This window comes from Panthera onca, chromosome X, assembly GCF_046562875.1.
Source record: "Panthera onca isolate mPanOnc1 chromosome X, mPanOnc1 haplotype 2, whole genome shotgun sequence".
NCBI lineage: Eukaryota > Metazoa > Chordata > Mammalia > Carnivora > Felidae > Panthera > Panthera onca.
The window spans coordinates 87,229,579-87,250,857 of NC_138357.1; the positions used below are offsets into that span (position 1 = coordinate 87,229,579).

Sequence of the window (21,279 nt, forward strand, 5' to 3'; positions counted from 1 at the left end):
TGGCCCTGGCCTCTGTGAGCAAAGTGGAGGCCACACATGCATCTGTCTGCATGGGCCATGAGGAAACAGCTGGAGTTGTACATGTTACAACGGTGGGGCCCAGAAACATTAGCCTGGACCATCAGCATTGGAGGGATGGATCTTTGATTAATTTTGACTGTTTTATTAATGGGAAAACTGAGGCCTTATGAGAAAGCCAGGACGTTATTATCTAGGTCACATAGCCAGTGTCAGAACATGGTGTTTGAGGTTGAACTAGGCCAGAGGAGAAAATTCCCATGGGCCACCATGATACCGGTTTCCACTGGGCTCTTTCTGCCCTGCCTCCTTCAGTTTTCCCATCTTTGCCACGGGAATCCTTAAGTAGAGGAGCAGGCATCTCAGAGACAGGCTGTTAAGAGGACTGAGTTTTGTCTCCCCCTAATTGAGGATGTCTCCCCCACTGAGGGTGTGCCATTTGGGGCCATGGGCCAGGTGCACACAACAGCTGCTTGATAGGCAGGTGAGGCCTTTTTTTCTGGCTCATCTTCTTGGTGGGGCTGGCATTCACAGTGGGCCAGGAGGCAAGTGGGGAACAGATCAGGTTCCTGTCTCCCCCTGCTGCTGTGTGTACACACATTTGTGTGGTTTGTTTTTAGATTCCCTGCAGACACCGAGCTTCCTTTTCTGTCCTCAGCAGAATTTGCTGTGGCTCTTCTAGCAGGCAGGCAGGCAGCAGCCTGGTGGGGAGGCAGGTCCCAGGTGTCTCTAAAACAAATGGTAGAGCCCTGTACTTTATTAAACTCCTTTAGATTATCCAGGCTCTCCTGTCTTGCTTCTGCATATAACTCTTTGGCAAATAGTGACTTTATTTTAGGGAGCCTAAGGAGGAAGGATTACAGAGGTTTGGGGGACCTTCCCTCAGGCAATAGGGGAAGGAGGTTGAGGCAAGTCTGTTAGAGCTATTGGCTATTCCTCCCTCCCATTAAGCCCCTGGCAAAGGGTAGGAAGGAGGTGGGGGTCCTCAGTTTGTACAGCCTTGCCTCATGTGCAACCTTTAGTCTTTCTTGGTTAGCAGCAAGGGCAACTACTTGTGGAATGCAATAGGTCTCTGTAGTTGTCAGGGTGGTATGGGTATTTGGCCTCAGGGAATGTCTTTGGCAGGATCTGCTGGCTGTGTGTGTGTGTGTGTGTGTGTGTGTGCACATGGATTTTTGTGCTGGTGTCTCAGCATGCTCAGAGAAAGGACCGGTGTGGGATACTGACCTCTCTAATCTCTGCTCACTCCCAGACCTTTCCTGGGTTCCAGCTGATTCCTGTTTGTGCTGGTGGAGAAACTGAGGCAGACAGAATCAGGCCTTGCCTAGGCAGTCAGGTGGCTAAGGTGATAGGTGGATTGGGAGTGGTGGTAACATCACCTGGAGCATGAGTGTTTGAAGTCACTGGTTATTTCTTGAGAGCTTGGCCTCACCTTCACCCTCCCAGATGTGTGGCCTTGGGCCAGCTGTGCTGTTTTTTTGTACCTCAGTATCCCTCCTGTGTAAAGTAGGGCTTTTTTGGGGTGAAGATGGAAGAAGTTGGAATGTGAAAAGACCTTAGTGGAACCAATTGTAGTACTTTCCTGAAGATTTCTGAGCACTCTTTGGGTTGGGGACAGAGGTGAGGTAGTGGGGACCCCCTTCAGCTGGACTCTGGGAAGGGAGAGCAGGTGCACGTTGCCCACAAGTGCAGCGTCAGCAAGAAGAGGAGTTTCAGTTTCTATCAAAACAAGTTCTCTGAATTCCCCTACCTCTGCAGGTCCATTGACCTTTTCCCCCACCTTGGCCCCCACAGGGAAATCCAGCCCAGCCTAGCCCCTGGTCCCATATGCCTACCCTCTCGGAGGAGGAGGGCTTTCTGGAGGACAGAGGTGGGGCTAGCAAAGTCAGGCAAGCACCACCTCAGTGAGGGCTGCCTGTGTTTCTGCCCTGCCCTGGATGCTTTTCCCTGCCTTAGATCACTGTAAAGACCCTTCTCCTCTCCCTCTTTGGGGAAGTATTATTGTTCCGTTTTGCTGGTTCACATAACATATTTTCTTCCATGTGTATGATCCCCAAACTGGGGTATATCTTATAATCAGGTAGGTGGGTCGTGCCGTGCCACTACCACCCCTAACAAAAGCTGCGATTTAAATGCATGTGTGGTACCACCTACCAGTGCATCTTAGAATTGAAGAGAGAAGGGGATATTTTACAGGGAGGTAGGTAGGAAGGTAAAGTTATACCTTGCCCACACTTAAGGGCCCTGGTTTGTGAAGCTTGTATTATTGATTTGATGTTAATTTGGTTGCTAAAGATTTGAACTATGGATACAGAAGGTAGACCTGTGGACCTTTGAATTCAGTAAAGGTTGAGACCCATTCCTGCCTGTGTGAGGAGGGACAGCCTAGACTCCTAAGTTTGGGGCATTCCTCTGGCTGAGGAAGTGACAGAAATGAGGAAGGGCTTAAATAAGTGGTTCTGGTGACATTCTGACTGACTTGTGGGTGGTTGGCCATCTGAAAGAGTCAGCGTCTACTCGTAATAAATGGAACCCCATTTCTTGAACACCTAGTACACCTTAGGTGTTCAGCAAACCCTACCCCTAGTTTTGACAGCTCCCTGTGAAAGGAAGAGGAGTTACTCTCCCCACTTCGGAAGAAGACATTGTGGCCCAGAGAGCTTGATGGTCTTGTCCAGTGCCACACAGCTAGGAGGCAGCAGAGCCTTTCTGCTAAGGCAAAGGAGACAGTGGCAGGGGAATGGAGCAGGGGGACCTTCATGAGGTTCCCTCAGTTCCCTTCCCTGTCCCAGTCTCCCCTTTCCTCCATTTTCTTGCATCTGGCATCTAGCTCAGGTAGATCCATCTCCCAGGCCTGCAAATGCCTGTTGATCCTTCCCTAGGAACATCTCAGCCACCTCCTTGAGCTTGGCAGCCCGGCCCCTATTTAACCCCTTTGCCGCCATCTCAGTTCCTGTTTACTGCAGCTGCTGGCAGTACTGCCTCCTCATCACCCCAAGCTCATTCTACATAAATAGCTCTTGGCAGCCACAGAGGGCTCTGTGGTCCTGGCTTCTAAGAAAGGCGGCAGCAGGGGGCCCCCAGCCTGTGTGCAGGGCACATGACTTGCTGGAAGTGCTGCTGGGGGGTGGGGAAGAGTGTGGCCGCAGAACCCACATCCTTGTTTACATCGGTGAAGGGGCTACCCCTTCCCGCCTTCACAGTTCCCCTCCCCCTCAGTCCTCTGCACCTCCGAAGAGGACATGAGACAGGCATTGGCCCCGTTTTCTATCTCAGAAGTAGCATTTTTCTTCTTATCTCACAGAATCCTCCAGGGAGGGAAGGGAGAGGGCGGCAAAGGCATTCTTCCGGCGATTCTTCGGAGGCAGACTGGCTCTCATGGAAGAACTCTGTGGTGTCCCCTGAGGGACTTGACCCTGCCGCAGTGCCCCGAGTGATCCCATCAGAGCAGTGGTCCTGGTCCTTTGGGGAGACAAAGGGAAATTCCCTCTTTGTCTTAGCCAGTGGACACCAGGTGGGCCTCGTCTTCAAGCCCACTTTAATTTCCCAGGGACAAGACTCCCGGCCTCCCCCCACCCCAGCCTATCCATCCAGTCAGCAAGCTCTTCCCGATTTCCTGTACTGTATTGGCCTCTGAGCTGGGGTGGACTTGGATGTGAACTGCTCTCAGCCCTCAGTGGAAGTCAGAGTGCTCAGGCAGAGGAAGTCTGCATACATCTTTGATAAATCTGGTGATAGAAGTGCTCTGGAGGGTGGGAGAGATGGGGAACTGTATAAAGAACACATGGGTATTTGACAGGTAGGCAGCCGAGGAGAATGGAAAGAATGCCCTGAAAAGAGGAAATGGCATGTGTGAAGATCCGCAGAGTGAGGCAGGAGGAGCCTGGTTCTTATTTTGACCAAAACCACATGATGCCTAGACCATTTGGGCCATAGGCTGCCTTTCCTGAATTAAGTTTAAGTTATGTTCATATGTGTCTTATTTCTCTTGCTAGATTACGTGCTTCTTGCAGGCAGGGGCAGGATTTTACTCACCTCTCTCACATTCACAGTACCCCACATTCAGGCCCCACTATGGGTAGGGAACTCTTGATTTGCTGAGTGGCTGGTCTGTCCCAAGCCCAGTGCTAGTCACCTTATACCCTTTATCTCATTGATCCCACAAGAGGCCTGCTAGGGAGTCATCCTACTTGTTCCTGTTTTGTGTGTGAGGCACATGAGGCTCGGAACACTTGGGTTGCTTTCTTCTAGTCGCTTAGCTCACTAGTACCTGGCAGAACTAGGCTTGGAGCCCAGTTGTTTTTCTTGTCTCTTCTTTTTTCATTTTTTTAACCTACAGAGGCCATGCTGGCTCCCAGGAGTCAGGAAAACTGGATTCTAGAGTTGAATCCGTCAGACTCACTTGCTGTGTGACCTTGATAAAGCCACAAACTCTCCCTGAACCTTGGCTTCCTCATGTGAAGAGTGAAGGGGGAGTGTGGAATTGCTGGTGCTCAAGGCCACTTAGGGGACTTAAAATGTTTATTGACTTGTCTGAGTGGCTTGGCAAGCCCTGGACAAATTCATCTGCCTGAGAGGACTGTGGTTGTGTTCCTCTCGCCTATACTCTTGTTCCTAAAGACTGTCCCTGCCTGCCTCTTTTTCCATGACCCCATTCTAGCCCACAAAGCCTAGCACTCTCCAGGCCTTTAGTGTAGGAAAAGGAGTTTTTCTGGCCCCCAGCCCTCCACCGCCAAGGATGTTCCATGACTCCAAACTCTTCTGGTGGCAGCTCTTAACCCCAGCCTCTCCTTTCTCCTCTCCCCACAGCTGACCAGGTATATGGAGACCAGGACATGCATGAGGTTGTACGAAAGCATTGCATGGACTACCTGGTGAGACCCTGTGGAGGCCTTGGGGTGGGGGCAGTGTGGGTGCATCTCTTCCCCCCCGCAGACCTTGACTCCAATCTGTTCTGCAGATGAAGAATGCGGACTACTTCTCCAACTATGTCACGGAGGACTTCACCACCTACATCAACAGGAAGCGGAAAAACAACTGCCATGGCAACCACATTGAGATGCAGGCCATGGCAGAGATGTACAACCGGCCCGTGGAGGTGTACCAGTACAGCACAGGTACTTCTGTGGTGGGTAGGTGAGCGATCGACTGCACCTGGTCCGAGCCTGCCCTGCCTGGCCCATTGTGGATGCTCCTTCCCTCTCTTTCTCTGCAGAACCCATCAACACATTCCATGGGATCCATCAAAATGAGGATGAACCCATCCGCGTCAGCTACCATCGGAATATCCACTACAATTCAGTGGTGAATCCCAACAAGGCCACCATTGGTGTGGGGCTAGGCCTGCCGTCATTCAAACCAGGGGTAAGTGGGTCCCCCTGCTCAGGATGACTGCTAGATACAGAGGCCAAAAACCTCTGTTGGGGTCTCAGTTATGCCCTAGTCCACAAAAATGTCCTGTACCCTCTGAGTTGCCCCTAAGGTCTCACCTTTATAAAAATAGGGAGTTAACTCGAGGGGATCTCAGGGCTCAGTCTGTGGTCTCCATTTGCCTGTCCGAGCTGGCTTACCCATCTTTCATGCCTGTTGATGGTTGACATTTTGTGATATGGAGGCACATCTGAGAACTGTGAACCAAGGCTTGGTATGGGTATCTTGGCACCCACATGGATCCTCTTCTGAAACTCAGCAGTTAATAGACAGCTGTGTTCAGAGACTTAAAGTGCGGGCCTGGCTGTACTACTTACTGGCTGTGGGACCTAGGGTAGATTACCCAAGTAATCTGGGCTGGTAGCTCAGCCTATACAGTAAGTGCCTAACACTGAGCCTGGTGCCTAGTAGGTGCTCAGAAGGTGGCAGTATGTTTTCCAGCACACGCTGACATTCTCATTCTCTCTCATAAACAGTCATCTTCTGGGGATTTTGCTATCTTCTATTCAGGTTTCACTTCCTATAAGCAGAAAGTGCCCCTGCCTCATTTTAGGAAATGCACACCCTAACACCAACACACCCTCCAATGGAGGGTTTTTTGTTTTGTTTTTTTAAGTAAACTTTTAATTTTAGAATAGTTTTAGATTGGCAGAATTACTGAAATTAGACAATTTCCATGTTCCCCACTCTGATTAGCATGTCAGCATATAACGTTTGTCACAATCAAAAGGCAATATTGATAATTAACTAAAGACCATACTTTATTTAAATGACCTCAGTCTTTCCCTTATGATCTTATCTGGTCCAGGACACCGTACTACATTTAGTTGTCTTGGCTCCTCTTGGCTCTGACAGTTTCTCTGAGTTTCCTTGTTTTTGTCTTTGATCTGTTTACAGATCTAGTTTTGCCTTTTCTAGAATGTCATGGAATTGGAATCCTACAGTATTTCAGAGTGGCTTCTCACACATAACACTACGTATTTAAATTTAAGATTCATCCGTGACTTTCTGTGGTCTGATCACTCATTTTTCTTTTTCCATTTTTATTATTTTTAAAAAATTACATAAAAATTTTTTTTTAATGTTTATTTACCTTTGAGGGAGAGAGGCAGAGAAAGGGAGACACAGGATCTGAAGCAGGCTCCAGGCCGTCAGCACAGAGCCCGACATGGGGCTTGAACTCACAAACCGTGAGATCATGACCTGAGCCGAAATTGGATGCGTAACTGACTGAGCTACCCAGGTGCCCCTTAAAAATTATTTTTTTAATGTTTATTTATGTTTTGAGAGCGAGAGCACGAGCATGGGAGGGGCAGAGAGAGAGGGAGACACAGAATTCGAAGCATCCTCCAGTCTCTGAGCTGTGAGCACAGAGCCCAACGTGGGGCTCAAATTCATGAACCTTGATATCATGACCTGAGCTGCAGACGCTCAACTGGGGAGCCACCCAGGCACCTCTCTTTTTCCTTTTTTTAAAAAAATGTGAATGCCTTAAGTTTTTTTTTTTTTTTTTATTTGTAGGCTTGGGTTTTTTTTTTTAATGTTTATTTACTTATTTAGAGAGAGAGCACATATGCATGCATGCCAGAAGGGGAGGGGGCAGTGGGAGGGAGAATCCCAAGCAGGCTCTGCACAGAGCCCAAAGCTGGGCTCGATCCCACGAACCAGGAGATCATGACCTGAGCCAAAATCAAGAGTCAGACGCCTAACCAACTGAGGCACCCAGGTGCACCTAGACTTAATGGTTTAGAAGTTTTAGATCTACCAAAAAATTAAGAAGATAGTATAGAGTTCCCATGTATTCTTGTCTCCGCTTCTCCCGCCCAAGCCCAATAGTTTCGTTATCATTAACATTAGATGACTATGATACATTTGTTATAATATTTGAACCAGTATTGGTACATTATTATTAACTGAAATCATGATGTTTTTTTAGGTTCCCTTATTTGTGACAATTTCTCACATTTTCATGTTTTTGATGACCTTGACAGCTTTGAGGAGTACAGGTCACTTATATTGTAGGATGTTTCTCTTTTGGAATTGACATTTGTTATAATATTTGTACTAATACTGATACATTGTTATTAACTGAAATCATGATGTTTTTTTAGGTTCCCTTGTGACAATTTCTCACATTTTCATGTTTTTGATGACCTTCACAGTTATGAAGAGTACTGGTCATGTATATTGTAGGATGTTTCTCTTTTGGAATTGGTCTAATGTTTTTCTCATGATTAGACTGGGGCTATGGGTTTTAGGGAGAAAGATCACAGTGGTAAAAGTGCCATTCTCATCACATCATGTCAGTAGTATATACTGTGAACATGATTTATGACTGTTGATGTTGACCTTGATTGATAGCGGAAGTAGTGTTTGTCAGATTTTCTCCACTGTAAAATTACTCTCTTTCCCCATTCCCTTTTTCATACTGTCCTGTTTGGAAGGAAACCATTATGTACAGCCCACACTTGAGAAGTGGAGGTTATGCTCTATCTTCTTGAGGGCGTAGTATCTATATAAACTGTAGAATTCTGCAAGGGAGATTGGTCTCTTGTCCTCCATTTATTTATATCACTGTGGACTCAAGGGTATTTCTTTTATACTGGATTGTAATCCAGTACTATTTTTATTGATTTTGATGCTCACATTGTTCCAGTTTTGGCTATTAAGAGCTTAGTTGGTTCCTACATCTCGTTGACATCCCCCTATCATTGTGATGGTGAGCTGTTTTAAATTTTGGGTTTTGTTTGTTTATTTTGTTTCATTTTGTAGCACTTTCTTAGCTTCTGGCACTATGAGGTGCTCCAGGTTCATCTTGTGTATTTCTTGCCCCAATTCTAGAACCAGCCATTTCTCCAAGGATCCCTGGTTCCCTTTATTGGAGTATGTTATTAGAAACCAAGATCTGCAGGTGCCTGGGTAGCTCAGTCGGTTAAGCATCCGACTTCAGCTCAGGTCATGATCTTGTGGTTCATGAGTTCAAGCCCCACAACAGGCTCTGTGCTAACAGTTCAGAGCCTGGAGCCTGCTTCAGATTGTGTGACTCCCTCTCCCCTCTCCCCTCTCCCTCTTCCCCCTCCCTCCCCCCTCCCCTGCTTGCTCACTCTCTCAAAAATAAACATTAAAAAAATTTTAAAAAAGAAAAATCAAGATCTGGATGCTGAGTATGCTCCTTGTTACTGGGGTGTCCTTGCTTCTAGGCTCCTTCAGCTGACAGAGCAAGGAAATATATCTGTGTATACTAACCCATATGTATACACTTACCTAGAAATATTTCTATGTATACTCTTATCTAGAAATATTTCTTTAACCATCTGTATCTATATGAAGCTGCAGTTCTTACTGATACCTCCAACAGATAAGGTACCTCATTATTTTAATTTGCAATTCCCTGATGACAAATGGTGTTGAGCATCTTTTCATGGGCTTATTTGCCATCTGTATATCTTCTTTGAGGAGGTTGTGTATTTAGACTTTTTTTGCCCACTTTTTAATTGACTTGTTCTAACAGTTTTACATACTTTTTGGACTATTACACATAGGTAAAAAACTACGCTTTACATCATAACTTAGTGCACACACACTGGTGTGTAGTGTGTATATCTGAATTAAAATAATGTTAGAATTTTGTTGAGCAATAATTACACTTAATGCCTGGAATATGCTCTGATATTTTTCTCATTATTTCATATCTCATAGCCTGACGAAAAGCACTTTCCTACGGTGTCCCACAATTCATAACACCCTATACCATGACAGTACTGTCCTCTTGTCCCCTTAAATGTCCAAATACTCCCTTCGCCCTGTGTACACACAGCTAACTTCTCAGGTCAGGTAATCTTTTCTCCTTGTCCCATGTGGGCATAGGTGAGGAAGGCCTCAGCATTATGAAACTGAGTCATCTCTGGGTAAGGCGTCTTTAAATTCCAGTACCTGGCTGCCCCAGACATAGTACTTCAGTCAAAGTGTCTTGGGGTTGGGAGCAGGGCTTCTGAGTGTAGGAGTTTGGAGTGACAAATCCCACTACCCCAGCCTGCCTTCCCCCGATACCTGATGAGTAGACAGCCTGCTCAGGGGGGTGCTTAGTAGGAGTACCTGCCTTCCTATCCCCTGTCTTCTGAGCCTACAGACTCATAATCCTGAGCCAGTTCTGTCTCTTGGCTGGAGTTCAGAGTGTCACCCTACATCCCTGTCCTCCGTGCCTTGCAGTTTGCAGAGCAGTCCCTGATGAAGAATGCCATAAAAACATCAGAGGAGTCATGGATTGAACAGCAGATGCTGGAAGACAAGAAGCGGGCCACAGACTGGGAGGCCACAAACGAGGCCATTGAGGAGCAGGTGGCTCGGGAATCCTACCTGCAGTGGCTACGGGATCAAGAGAAACAGGCCCGCCAGGTCCGCGGCCCCAGCCAGGTGTGTCCTGGGCTCTGTCACTGGCCTGGCCAAGAACCCCTTACTTCCCATGCTCTGCCCCCATACTGGCAGAAAAAAATTAAGCAGTTTTGACATCTGGGAGAAAAGGAAGCTCCCAGCCCATTCTGTACCGCATCTTGGCCTGAGTCTTGGCATTGTGCTTTAGAACTCTCAACACCTTTGCAGAACAAGCTCTCTCTCAAAGAGTGAGGGAGGCCAGCCACTGGTGGTGACACGTGGGATTGATGGGTAGTTCCAGAGGGACAGGCTTTTGTTGAAGGTCCTTGTGCGTCAGGCTCTGTGCTGAGGATGTAAAATCAGGTCTGGCCTGCTCCACTCTCAGAGATCCCCTGTCTACTGAGGGAGACATACATCAGTGAAGCCCTTGACCCTGTCTAGGAGACCAGTAGTTGTGGGGGCTCTGATCAGTCTTCACACAGGAAGGTTGAATGTTTAGGGCAGAGAGGAGGCAGAGGAGGCAGAGCAGGCAGGCATTTGAGGAATCACAAGGAGTTTAGAGTGACTGTAGATGCTGGAAAGAGTTGAGTCATTTACTTAACAAATATTGATTGCGGGTCTGTGCCAGGCGTTGTTCTCAGTGTACGGGGGTACATTGGTGAGCCAGGCAGGCCCAGATCCCTGTGCTTGTGATGCTTAAATTTTTGCAGAGTGGAACAAAATAAACAGTAAACATAATGAATACACTAGTTGAGAGGTGGGACAGATGAAACATGTAGAGCAGGGTAAAGGGAATGAGTAGGGCTAAGGGCGATGAGAGGTCACAGTATTAAATAACGTGGTCAGGGTAGGCCTCAGAGCAGGTGAGATGTGAGCAAAAGCTTGCAGAAGGTGAAGCAGTTAGCTAAGTGCATGTGCCAGGCAAGGCAGAAGGCCAACAAAGGCCCTGAGGTAGGGCACACCTGGTGTGATTTGGGTGTGGTCAGGAGGCCAGTGTGGCTGAGCAGAATGTAGTAGTAAATGAAGTCAGAGGTGGTGGGGCCAGATTGAGAAGGGGCTTGTGGGCTGTGGTGAGGACTTTGGCTTTTACTGTGAGTGAGGCAGAAGCCATTTGGAGAGTTGTGAGCAGAGGAGGGACAGGATCCCCCTGATTGCTGAGTGCAACATGGAATCTAGGGGGCAGGGGTAGAAGCAGGGGCCTGTGAGGCAGAGGCTACTAGAATAGTCCCAGTGGTAACTGATGGCAGAGCTGGCTAGGAAGGAAGGAGAAAAGGGGATGGAGTCTGAATGGATTTTGAAGGTGGAAGTATAGGTTCCCTGTCAAATTGGCTGTAAGGGTGTGAGGGAGGATTAAGGAGCTTACCTTTGTCCTGTGGTCTGCTGTGTGGCCAGGAATGATGGTGGCCTATGTAGAAACTGTATCATAGCCAGGATTCCGGGAGGGAGCCAGCCCTCAGGGATGGGGCATAGGAGGGTCGTGACTGGCGTTGGTCCTTCCTTCCTCCCTCCTCCTCCTTCCCACTGCAGCCCCGGAAAGCCAGCGCCACATGCAGTTCTGCCACAGCAGCAGCCTCCAGTGGCCTAGAGGAGTGGACCAATAGGTCCCCGCGGCAGCGGAGTTCAGCCTCTTCACCCGAGCACCCTGAGCTGCACACCGAGTTGGGCATCAAGCCCCCTTCCCCAGGCACTGTCTTAGCTCTTGCCAAACCTCCTTCACCCTGTGCACCAGGTCAGTGAGTTGGTGACAGGGAAGCATGCTGGGGTTAGGAGGTGCTGCCTAGGTCCTGGGCCCTGCCTCTGACTATCCCTCTGCCCCAGGTACAAGCAGCCAGTTCTCGGCAGGGGCTGACCGGGCTACTCCCCCCCTCGTGTCCCTCTACCCTGCTCTGGAGTGCCGGGCCCTCATTCAGCAGATGTCCCCCTCTGCGTTTGGTAAGCCTCCTCTGTCTAGGGGCCCAGAGGCCAGCTGGGAATTGGGGAGAGAGAAGAACCAACAGACCCCATGAGGGGGGCCTTCCAGACCTCTGGCCATCTACCCAAGAAAAGGGAATTTTTCAAACCCAAGGGATGTGTCCGGAGGGGATCTGAATGGGATTTCATAGGCCCGGAGGAGCCTTCTCCATAGAAATGTAGAGGGGCCTGGATAGGATCTCTCTAGAGCCAGGGATCAGCAAAGGGTGAAGAGAAGGAGGGCTGGAAGTGCTCCATCATCCTTTTCCCCTTCCTCTTGGCCCAGCAGGTCTGAATGACTGGGATGATGATGAGATCCTAGCATCGGTGCTGGCAGTGTCCCAACAGGAATACCTAGACAGTATGAAGAAAAACAAAGTGCACAGAGATCCACCCCCAGACAAGAGTTGATGGAGACCCAGAGACTGGAGACCATCTCCCAACCCCCACCACTCCTGCCCTCCGGTGCCGACCCACCTTCTTTGGCTTTCTTCCCTCTTGCCTTCTTCCCTCTCTCCCTTCGTTTCCCTCTTCCCCACTTCCCTCTGGCTGACCCACCACTGCACCCCCTTTCATCGCTGCCACCACCACCATCACCCGTCTCTTCGCCAGCTGACGTGCCCTGTTGCCCCCTGCACAGCACCATCCCTGCACTCCACAGGGGACTTGGGCAAGGGTGCCGAACATAGGCGAGAGGCACACAGAGACAAACCAACTGGCAGCCAGGCAGTCCCTGAGGAGAAACATTCAGACAGAGGAAAGTCTCCCTGCCCCCCTCACTCCCTGCCCTGTTTTTTCCAACTTCAGAAAAACTTGTTACCCCCACCTCCACAATGATGCTGGGAAGGTGCGAGGAAGAAGTGGGAATTCCCCTTCCCAGTACCCCAAGAATGTCTGAGCCTTCAATGTTGAATTTTTTCTTTATTAAAATGTACTTTTATCTTATAAAATCAATCAATCCAAAATGATGTAGACAACAGCATTGGCTCTGTGAAGGCGGCATCTCTGGTTTGGGAGCAGGCAGGCCATGGGCCACAGAGGGAGCCCAAAGATGTGGTTGCTGTCTCCAGCCTCCAGCTCTGTGGAGGTGGGCAGTGTCTAGAGTGCAAGCCGGGGCAGGGTGGGGGGCAGGGGGGCAGGTGTCATATGGGCTTTGGACACTGAGACTCTGACCTCGCTGCATTCCTATTGCTTCCACACCACCACCACCACTACCACCACCACCACTGGTCTCTTTGGAATCTTGGGGTGGGAGGCACCTTTGAGGATCATGGCAGCCACTGCCTGCCCAGGATTTGAGTGTGGGGAGTGGGAGCAGCCTCAACAGATGAGGCACCTGTGCCCTGCAGGTGTTGACAAGATCCACCATCTGTAATGTCCTTGGCACAATAAAACCAAATGTCAGTTTCCCCTGAGCGCCTCTGTTCTGTGTGGGGCATGGGATGGATGGGGCTTTGGGCAGAGGCGGTGATGGCATAGGCCTTGGCTTGACCTTTGAGGGCTGCATGCTCTCCAGTACGGTATTTCCCCAGGCCTGGGGTTTGCTCATATTTGATTCACTGCTCACTAAACCAACTTCTGGACCCGTTCCTAGCAAGAAAGTTCCATCTTTGCCTGCTGCCTCTGCCTCAATACTGGCACATGTAGCCTGCCCACCTTGTGTCCTGGGGTATGATGGGAGCAGAGGACTATGAGCTTGAGGGCTGGGACTGAACTTCCAATTTCTCTGCCTGCCTCCTTGCCTGCATACGTTTGCTCTTTCCTTGTGATCTTTGATGAGGAATGCTTTGGAAAGGCACAACAGAGGCCTCATATCAATGTAAGTTTAGTGGAATTGACTGGTGGGGCCTCCTGGGTTTAAGGAATGGTTAAGTCCTTTCTTATTGATGTCCCCAGTCTTCTAACACCCCTGTCTGCTTTTCCTTGGGGTAAAGTCAAGGCAGAGAAGGATGGCTGGTCCCCATGTTTTGTCAAGAATGGGGTTGGTTTGTTTGTTTGCTGTGCCTCACTAATGGGGCCCATGTGGAAGGGTGCATGTCTAGGTCTGCCAGTGAAGGCATGGCTGGCCAGGTGGCCACGTGTGGGGTGTCTGGAATTCACTGGTCATGCATGCAGATGTTGGAGAGTTGGTTTGAAACCTACCTGGCTTTTTCTAGATGTGTGGCCTTGGTCAAATCACAGGCTCTGTGAGTTTCAAGGGTCCCACCACGTGTACAACAGGAGTGATTAATGTCTACTACCTCACACTCTGGTTGTGAGCACAGAGAGAGAATGCATGTGGTCAATATAATGTATGATAGCACGGTGCCTGGCACGTTCTGAGAGCTCAGATGTTAGCAGATAGTATTTATTATCCTAATACTGAAGTCTCTGCACCATTTGGCCCCTGCCTACCTCTTCTTGCTGCTCTGTCCAGTTTCATTGGCCTCTGCCTGGAATTTGCCCTTCCCCTGTCCTGAGCCCCCAACCTTGTCCTTCAAGATGGGTAGAAGGTCACCTTCTGAGAAGTCCTGTGTGACTCCACATTCTCACTTCTATCCACAAATGTGTCTTTACTTCTTCCCCAATAACTGTGCAAGGGCTGTGATGCCTGACTTAATCTGTGTATCTCTTAATATCTGCACCCCTGCCAGGGCCTGGCAGGCTTACAGTAGACCCCTAATAAATACTGGATGAATAAGGGAGAGTACATGTGTGTATTTGCTTTTTGAGTGTTGTCTGTGTGTGACTTTGGTGAGTCCAAGTCTTCACGTGCCTCTCACAGTGTCTCCAGTGTGTGTGACAAGGGCTTGTTTCCAGGTGTGTCAGATGGTGACTGAGTGTGGGACTCTATCTCTGACAGTTTATGCCTGTTTCTGAGACAAGTGCATGTCTGCGTGGGTCTGTCTGTGACAGTGCATCTGTGGTTTCATTCTGATGGGGTAGATGTCCGTTTGTATTCCTTTGACAGATTCTAGGTAGCTATTTCTGGACAATTTCAGTGACAACGCTGCATGTTTGCTGGTTGTGTGTCTGACTGGGTCTATCCACATCTGTTTTTGTGACACTGCCTATCCATGTGGCTCTGTTGCATAAGTATTTATGTCTGCCTTTGGAGCAGTACTTGGGTGTCTCTGGAGCATCTGTGTGTCTTTCTGTGACAGCCACGAGGTCTCTCATTTCTGGGACAGTACAAGTCTTCCTGTGATAGTGTGTGTCTGATGGTGCCAGTATCGTGACAAGTTCTGGTGGTGGTGAGTCTGACATTTTTGTGTCATTGTCACATGGCAATGTAGGTCCATGTGAGTCTCTCTGGAGTGCCTGTCTTTCTGTAACAGTGTTTCTCTGGGTGTCATTCTGGGACATAACTGGCAGCATGCCTGCCTGACAGTGGATGTCAGTCTCTGTGACAGTACGTGTCTGCATCTGTGTCATGTAAGTTTACATGAATGTGTCTGACAGTATGGGTTTTGTGTATATCATATGGTACTTTTGTGAGTGCCTTGAGTGCATATCTTCTTGTGGCATGACACTGTACTTATTTTTCACAAATTTGTGACTGAGGGTATTTTGCCACCTGTCTGAGCTCTCCCCGTCCGTCTCTGCCGTTTGGAAGCATACCCCCACGCCACCATCACTCTGGCTTGCTCCTCACCCCCGCCCAAGATCCACTTCCCCCTGCCATTCCAGATTCTAGACGTGCTGACTGGGCTCATGGCCAGACCTAGCCAGGTCTGGTCAGGTTAAGGGCTCTAAAAACACACCATAGACCTCCGCCTCAGGGCTTGGGAACGCTGTCTTTGACCAGCGCGTCCCCCGCGGTGGTGGTCAGGAGGGCTACCCCTCCCTGGAAGCTGGGCGGATTCTTCCAGGATCCCCGGCTTCAGTTTGGGGGGAGAGGCCGCCGGTCGCCTTGAGGGCTCTGGTCCTGGGTGCTGAGCACTCTTCGGGGACCGGGTCCAGGGTAGCCACAGGCTCGCATTCTTAGAAGCCGGGCCTGGCATTATCTCCGCGCTAATCTCGAAGCAGCGGCTGCAAACCAACTTCCTAGGAAAGGAGGCGGTGCAGTTATTTTTTTAAGTTTATATCTATACACATACACACACGCATATATATAAAAACAACACCGCGCAACAACCAAAACAAATGCGGTCGCTGCAAAGGGATTCCCAGAACCGGTTTCCTCTTCGCGCGCGCCCCCCATATTTGCATGCGGGCCCGGCCCCCGCGGAAGATCCGGGCATGTATTTGCATAAGGGGGTACTTGAAACGTTGAGGGTGGTATGCAAATAAGGGCTGGCTCCGATTGGCTGGGGTACAGCAGGTGCCGCGTCTGGATTGATCAAAGCCAAGTGGGCGGGGCTGTCGCCCGGGGCGACTCTCTCGGGAGGCGCGTGCCCCGGCTCAGTAGCGTTAGGGCTGGCGCGCGCGTCGAATCCGAACGTTACGCTGTTTGAGGGCCCTTCTGGGCCACCAGCTTCTCTGCCTTCCACCCTGGCGCCCCCAAGTCCTGGCTCACCAGCCTCACTGCCCCGGGCGTCCACGCCCTGCGGGCTCAGCGGGCTCAATCTGCGCAGCACCTCCTCCATGTTGACTAAGCCTCTGCAAGGGCTCCCCGTGGCCCCGGTGACCCCCACGCCGCCGCCAGGTGAGCGAGGCTCCCCTACCGCGACTAGGCCGGGCGGGCTGAAGTGATTGAGGGCGGCGCGGGAGGAGGGGAGGAGAGGGTCGCAGCCGGGCTCAGCACGCAGCCACCCTGACTTCCTCGCCCCCGCCTGCGTAGGAGGCAAGGATCGGGAAGCGTTCGAGGCCGAGTACCGACTTGGCCCTCTCCTTGGTAAGGGGGGCTTTGGTACCGTCTTCGCAGGACATCGCGTCACAGACCGACTCCAGGTATCCACCACGAGGGTCCTGGGTGGGTCAGGGGTGTGCGTGTGCGTGTGCGCGTGTGTGTGCGCGGCGGGGGAGGGAGTCCCGGGGCTGGGATGCTGACTGACCAGGGGATGAAACAACAATGTGTGCGTGGTAGGGTCATGAGGACCAGGATCCAGGTTGGTGGGGGTGCCCGAGCGCGCGCACGTGCGCGCGCTTGTTTGTGTGTGTGGCGATCCAGGTGGGTATGTGGGGGGAGAGGGGTTTCAGGGCAGAGATTCTGGGGGTCCGGGGGGTGAGACTGAAGACTGGGAGGTCGTGAGGACTCTAGATCCTGGGATCCAGGGGATATGTATCTGTGTGGGAAGGTGGAGATTCAGAGCTGAGATTTGGGGGATTTTGAGGGCAGATGTCCAGCGTGGAGTCCTGAGCACCAGGACCCCGGTGGTAGAGAGTTGGGGTGTCCTGGAGCTGGATGGAAAGATCGAGGGCTTGGGGTATTAGGAAATTCAGAGCTGAGGAGCTGGAGCGAGGGGCCTGAAGCCTGAGAAGGGAGAACCCAGGGCTAAGGATGATGGGAGAGGTGAACTTGGTTCTGAGCACTTGGAGAGCAGGGGAGAAGCTCCAGCTCATTTTGGGTTGTGGCGTGGCGAGGTTGGGACCAGAAAGACTGGGGTGAGGGTCAAGACTAGGAGGGACCTGGGGGTCATCTGCTGGTCCCCTCACCTCAGCCCCCTTCTCCAGGTGGCCATCAAAGTGATCCCCCGGAATCGTGTGTTGGGCTGGTCCCCCTTGGTGAGTATCTTTGGAGTCCTGCCTGACCTGGCGACGCCATCTCTGACGATGGGCCCTGGCGAGGGACTCACCCCCTTGCCTTTCTAGGGCTTGTATGATTCCCTGGGCCCTGTAATGGTGAGGAGAACACTCTTACCAGCCCGTGTTTACTCCCCTGTGGTGACATCCACACCTCCAAACAGTTCTCACCCCAGCTACCCCCATGGCCTTGGATTCTCCCCTCCAAACCGCCTTTCTCCTTCTCCCTCCGAACATTGCCTCGGGGGCTGCCCGCGGGGCATGCTGGTGGGGAAAGAGGGGCAGAGGTCACTGGTTGCCATGGTGACGGTGGCTGCTTCACTCCGGCCGTTAGAACGCTAACGGACAACTGGGCGGGTCTGGGCTAGTTGTAGGGGTGCGAGCGCCCCCTGGCGGACTCTAGGGGAGAGTGCGCCCGCGCAGGTTGTGGGACCCGGAGGGAGAAGGTGCGCCTGCGCAGTAGCGGAATTTTCACCACCGTGAGAAAACTTGTCTGCGGCTGTGCAAGTCAGTGGACTGGCCGGGAGAGGGCCCCACCTCAGGCTGGGAGGCTGCTTCTGGCAGCCCTCGTGCCCGCGTTGGGCTTCTAGCGTGAGGCGCTTTTATGGCCTAGCATTTATGCCTTTTATTGAGCACTGACTGTATGTCTCAGGTTTTGCTTCATCATCAAAGCTTACTGTGTTCCAAGTCCCACTGAGTACTTGCAACACAGTTCTATAGATGTTTGGTGTCAGTGACAAAACATCACATGATGTTGAGTTCTTACTTTGTTCCTTTGTACTTAATCAGCTTCAGCTATTTAACAAATGTATATTGAGCACCTACTATGTGCCAGGCACAGTTTTAGGCATTTGGCAAAATATTACATTTATTGAGAGCTAATTTTGTGCTAGGTCCTTTCTACTAATTGCTTTTACCTGTTTAACAAACATGTATTAAGCCCTGCCCTGTTACCAGACCCTGTTCTAGTGTTTGAGCTATGTCAGTGAACAAAACATTACAACTATTACACAATAATAGTATTTATTGAGTGCTAACTCTGTGTTAGACTCTATGCTATAGAGTACTTTCAGCTATTTAACAGCTATTTATTGAGCATATACTGTATGTAAGGTACTGTTGTAATCTTTTCTGAGATGCCAGTGAACAAAAGATACACTATTACATAGTAGTGTTCATCAGTTGCTCCTTCTGCAGAAGGCTTTTTTTTTTAAGAACCACTTTCATTTATTCAAATAGTTACTGAGTCAGATGTTCATAGGATTTTGGCTCAAACCACCTTTGCAGTGGCCCTTAAGGCTAGGGAACTGAGGCTCAGGGAGGGAAGTGGGTTGCTGAAGACCACAAAGTCAGGAGGCTGAGGGGCTATGAATTAAGTTCAGGCAAGAAGTCCGCCTCACAGCTGCTGCCCTGACGTCTGTGTTCTCTCTTCTCCTCTTCCCCTCACAGTCAGACTCAGTCACATGCCCACTGGAAGTGGCACTGCTATGGAAGGTGGGTGCAGGTGGTGGGCACCCTGGTGTGATCCGCCTGCTTGACTGGTTTGAAACACCAGAAGGCTTCATGCTGGTCCTCGAGCGACCTTTGCCTGCCCAGGATCTCTTTGACTACATCACAGAGCAGGGCCCATTAGGTGAAGGCCGAAGCCGCTGCCTCTTTGCCCAGGTAGTGGCAGCTGTTCGGCATTGCCATGCTCGTGGAGTTGTCCATCGTGACATCAAGGACGAGAACATCTTGATGGACCTTCGCCGGGGCTGTGCCAAACTCATTGATTTTGGTTCCGGTGCCCTACTTCATGATGAACCCTATACTGATTTTGATGGTAAGTCTTCCCTAAATCTCAGTGGGGGGATTTTTTACCTTTTATCTTTGTGGTCTCTTGATCATTGGCCCCTAGTGCTGGGGTGTCCTGTAATCCTTGATCTGTATTGCACCTTTATAAGGTTCTTGATCTTTAATACTGGGAATGCTCAAGCCTTGTCCTCTGATAAAGTCCATCTTCTGACAATGCCTAGACCTTGTTCAGGGTTCTTATTCTGGTAAGGGGATTGTGTTATCCTGAATATTCCTTTTCTATCTGGTAAAGGGATCCTACTGTTACTTTTAAGTGCTTTTGTTCTGTTGAGGGCACTCTGCTATTACCTTTTTCTAATGATGAGACTCTGCTGTTATTTTTAAAGAGCTCCTATTCTGGTGAGGGAACCCTGCTCGTGTACTGAGTTCTCTTAATTCTGGTGAGGGGACCACACTTCCTGGGGAGGGTGAGGTGGGAGAAGGGCATTATCAGAGAGTGGTCTAATCTCTGGCTTGTGTGCAGGAACAAGGGTGTACAGCCCCCCAGAGTGGATCTCTCGTCACCAGTACCACGCGCTCCCAGCCACTGTCTGGTCATTGGGCATCCTCCTCTATGACATGGTGTGCGGGGACATTCCCTTTGAGAGGGACCAGGAGATTCTGGAGGCTGAGCTCCACTTCCCTGCCCATGTCTCCCCAGGTGAGGCCTTCACTGGTCCCATCCCAGTGGACTGCATCCTTCCCAGGGACTAGTGCCCCGAACTGACTGCTAATCTTCTGTGTACTTCTGATCTGCAGACTGCTGTGCCCTAATCCGCCGGTGCCTGGCCCCCAAACCCTCTGCCCGACCCTCACTGGAGGAGATACTGCTGGACCCCTGGATGCAGACACCAGCTGAGGATGCATCCCTCAATGCCCCCACGGGGGGTCCCACCCCTTTGGCCTGGTCCCTGCTGCCCTAGTCCTGGCCAGGCCCCCACTAGTTTAAATACCCGTCCCATGGCATGCCACAGGGATAGATGGATATCTGTTGACCTGGTTATACAGGTCAGTAAAAATCCAGTGTTACTAGGGTCAGAGATTGGGGATCAGGGATCAGGAGACATAAGCCAAGTCTGCCCAGTCCCCATCCCAATCCTGCTAAGGAGCCTTCCTCCCAGAACTTACATCTCTTATTCTGGAGGGGGGGACTTCCATATTTCTCATTTTGCTAAGGGTGTTTATTTGGTTTGAAGTTACTTCCATTCTGAGCCCCAGGACTCTTATTCTGATAAGTTGTAACCCCTACACTGGCACCTCCTGCTACCACCGCACACACTTAGTTTAAATGCTCTCACTTGGGCAAGGGTGCTTTCCCTCCAATGCCCCAGCAGCTCTTATTTTAGCAAAGGGACCCTTTCCCCTAGCCCAGGGTCTATATTCAGTCAAGCTGCTTGCCTACCTCAGCCCAGGGTTATTTATTCTGGGGGAGGTAATGCCCTATTGTTATTCCAGGACTTTTTTTTAATTTTTTTATTATTATTTTATTTTATTATTATTAATTTTTTTTGGTGAGGGGACCCTACTCTGTTATCCCAAGTGCTCTTATTCTGGTGAGGAGAACCCTTCTTCCATGATTTGGGGAAGGAATGGAAGATGGACACCACCAGAGTCCGCTAGGATGGGGTGGATGGTTTTTTGGGGGATGGGGTGGGGGAAATAAGTCTTGTTTGTTCTCCTGGGGCCCCCCCCTCCATCTTTTTCGGATTCTTGCTGCCTCCTTCTGAGCCAGGATTGTCCAGTTGCTGAAATGTAAATACTTATGTATTGGTGGGAGGGGAACTCCAACTGTGTCCTCCTCTTCCTTCTCCCCCTGCCTGGATTATTTAAAAAGCCATGTGTGGAAACCCACTATTTAATAAATGTTATAGAATCAGAAGCGACTGGCCATTGTAGATGCAGCAAGGAAACCCACTACTTAATAAATGTTATAGAATCAGAAGTGACTGGCCATTTGTAGATACAGTGAGGCAATTATGGAGCATCTGTATGCTGAGCCAAGAGGGAGGTGGG

At 50.2% G+C, this 21,279-nt stretch overlaps 2 protein-coding genes across 8 annotated transcripts in view; both read left to right on the plus strand.

The window, feature by feature from the left end:
* OTUD5 (OTU deubiquitinase 5) overlaps window positions 1-13,178 on the plus strand; it is a 28,086-nt gene extending 14,908 nt beyond the window's left edge. For 4 of the 7 annotated variants that reach the window (XM_081793892.1, XM_081793894.1, XM_081793898.1 and 1 more), the window contains 7 exons: window positions 4,828-4,892; window positions 4,979-5,135; window positions 5,234-5,382; window positions 9,658-9,861; window positions 11,347-11,548; window positions 11,638-11,751; window positions 12,056-13,178. In XM_081793892.1, the coding sequence (XP_081650018.1) occupies window positions 4,828-4,892; window positions 4,979-5,135; window positions 5,234-5,382; window positions 9,658-9,861; window positions 11,347-11,548; window positions 11,638-11,751; window positions 12,056-12,180 (1,016 nt within the window). In that variant the 3' untranslated portion in view covers window positions 12,181-13,178. The remainder of the gene's footprint in view (window positions 1-4,827; window positions 4,893-4,978; window positions 5,136-5,233; window positions 5,383-9,657; window positions 9,862-11,346; window positions 11,549-11,637; window positions 11,752-12,055) is intronic. The other 3 variants (XM_081793893.1, XM_081793897.1, XM_081793895.1) reach the window with 2 other exon arrangements.
* A 3,042-nt stretch (window positions 13,179-16,220) lies between these two features.
* On the plus strand, window positions 16,221-21,208 carry PIM2 (Pim-2 proto-oncogene, serine/threonine kinase). The gene is made up of 6 exons (XM_081793904.1): window positions 16,221-16,396; window positions 16,532-16,641; window positions 17,365-17,415; window positions 18,883-19,255; window positions 19,751-19,927; window positions 20,026-21,208. The coding sequence occupies exons 1-6, from the start codon at window positions 16,336-16,338 to the stop codon at window positions 20,187-20,189; spliced, it is 936 nt and encodes a 311-aa protein (XP_081650030.1). The 5' UTR covers window positions 16,221-16,335; the 3' UTR covers window positions 20,190-21,208.
* Window positions 21,209-21,279: the final 71 nt, after the last annotated feature.

Coding starts and splice junctions, on each gene's coding strand:
- PIM2 (XM_081793904.1), top strand. CDS start 16,336: ATGTTGACTAAGCCTCTGCAAGGGCTCCCCGTGGCCCCGGTGACCCCC. Junction 16,642..17,364: donor GCGTCACAGACCGACTCCAG/GTATCCACCACG, acceptor CCCCTTCTCCAG/GTGGCCATCAAAGTGATCCC. Junction 19,928..20,025: donor CCCTGCCCATGTCTCCCCAG/GTGAGGCCTTCA, acceptor TCTGATCTGCAG/ACTGCTGTGCCCTAATCCGC.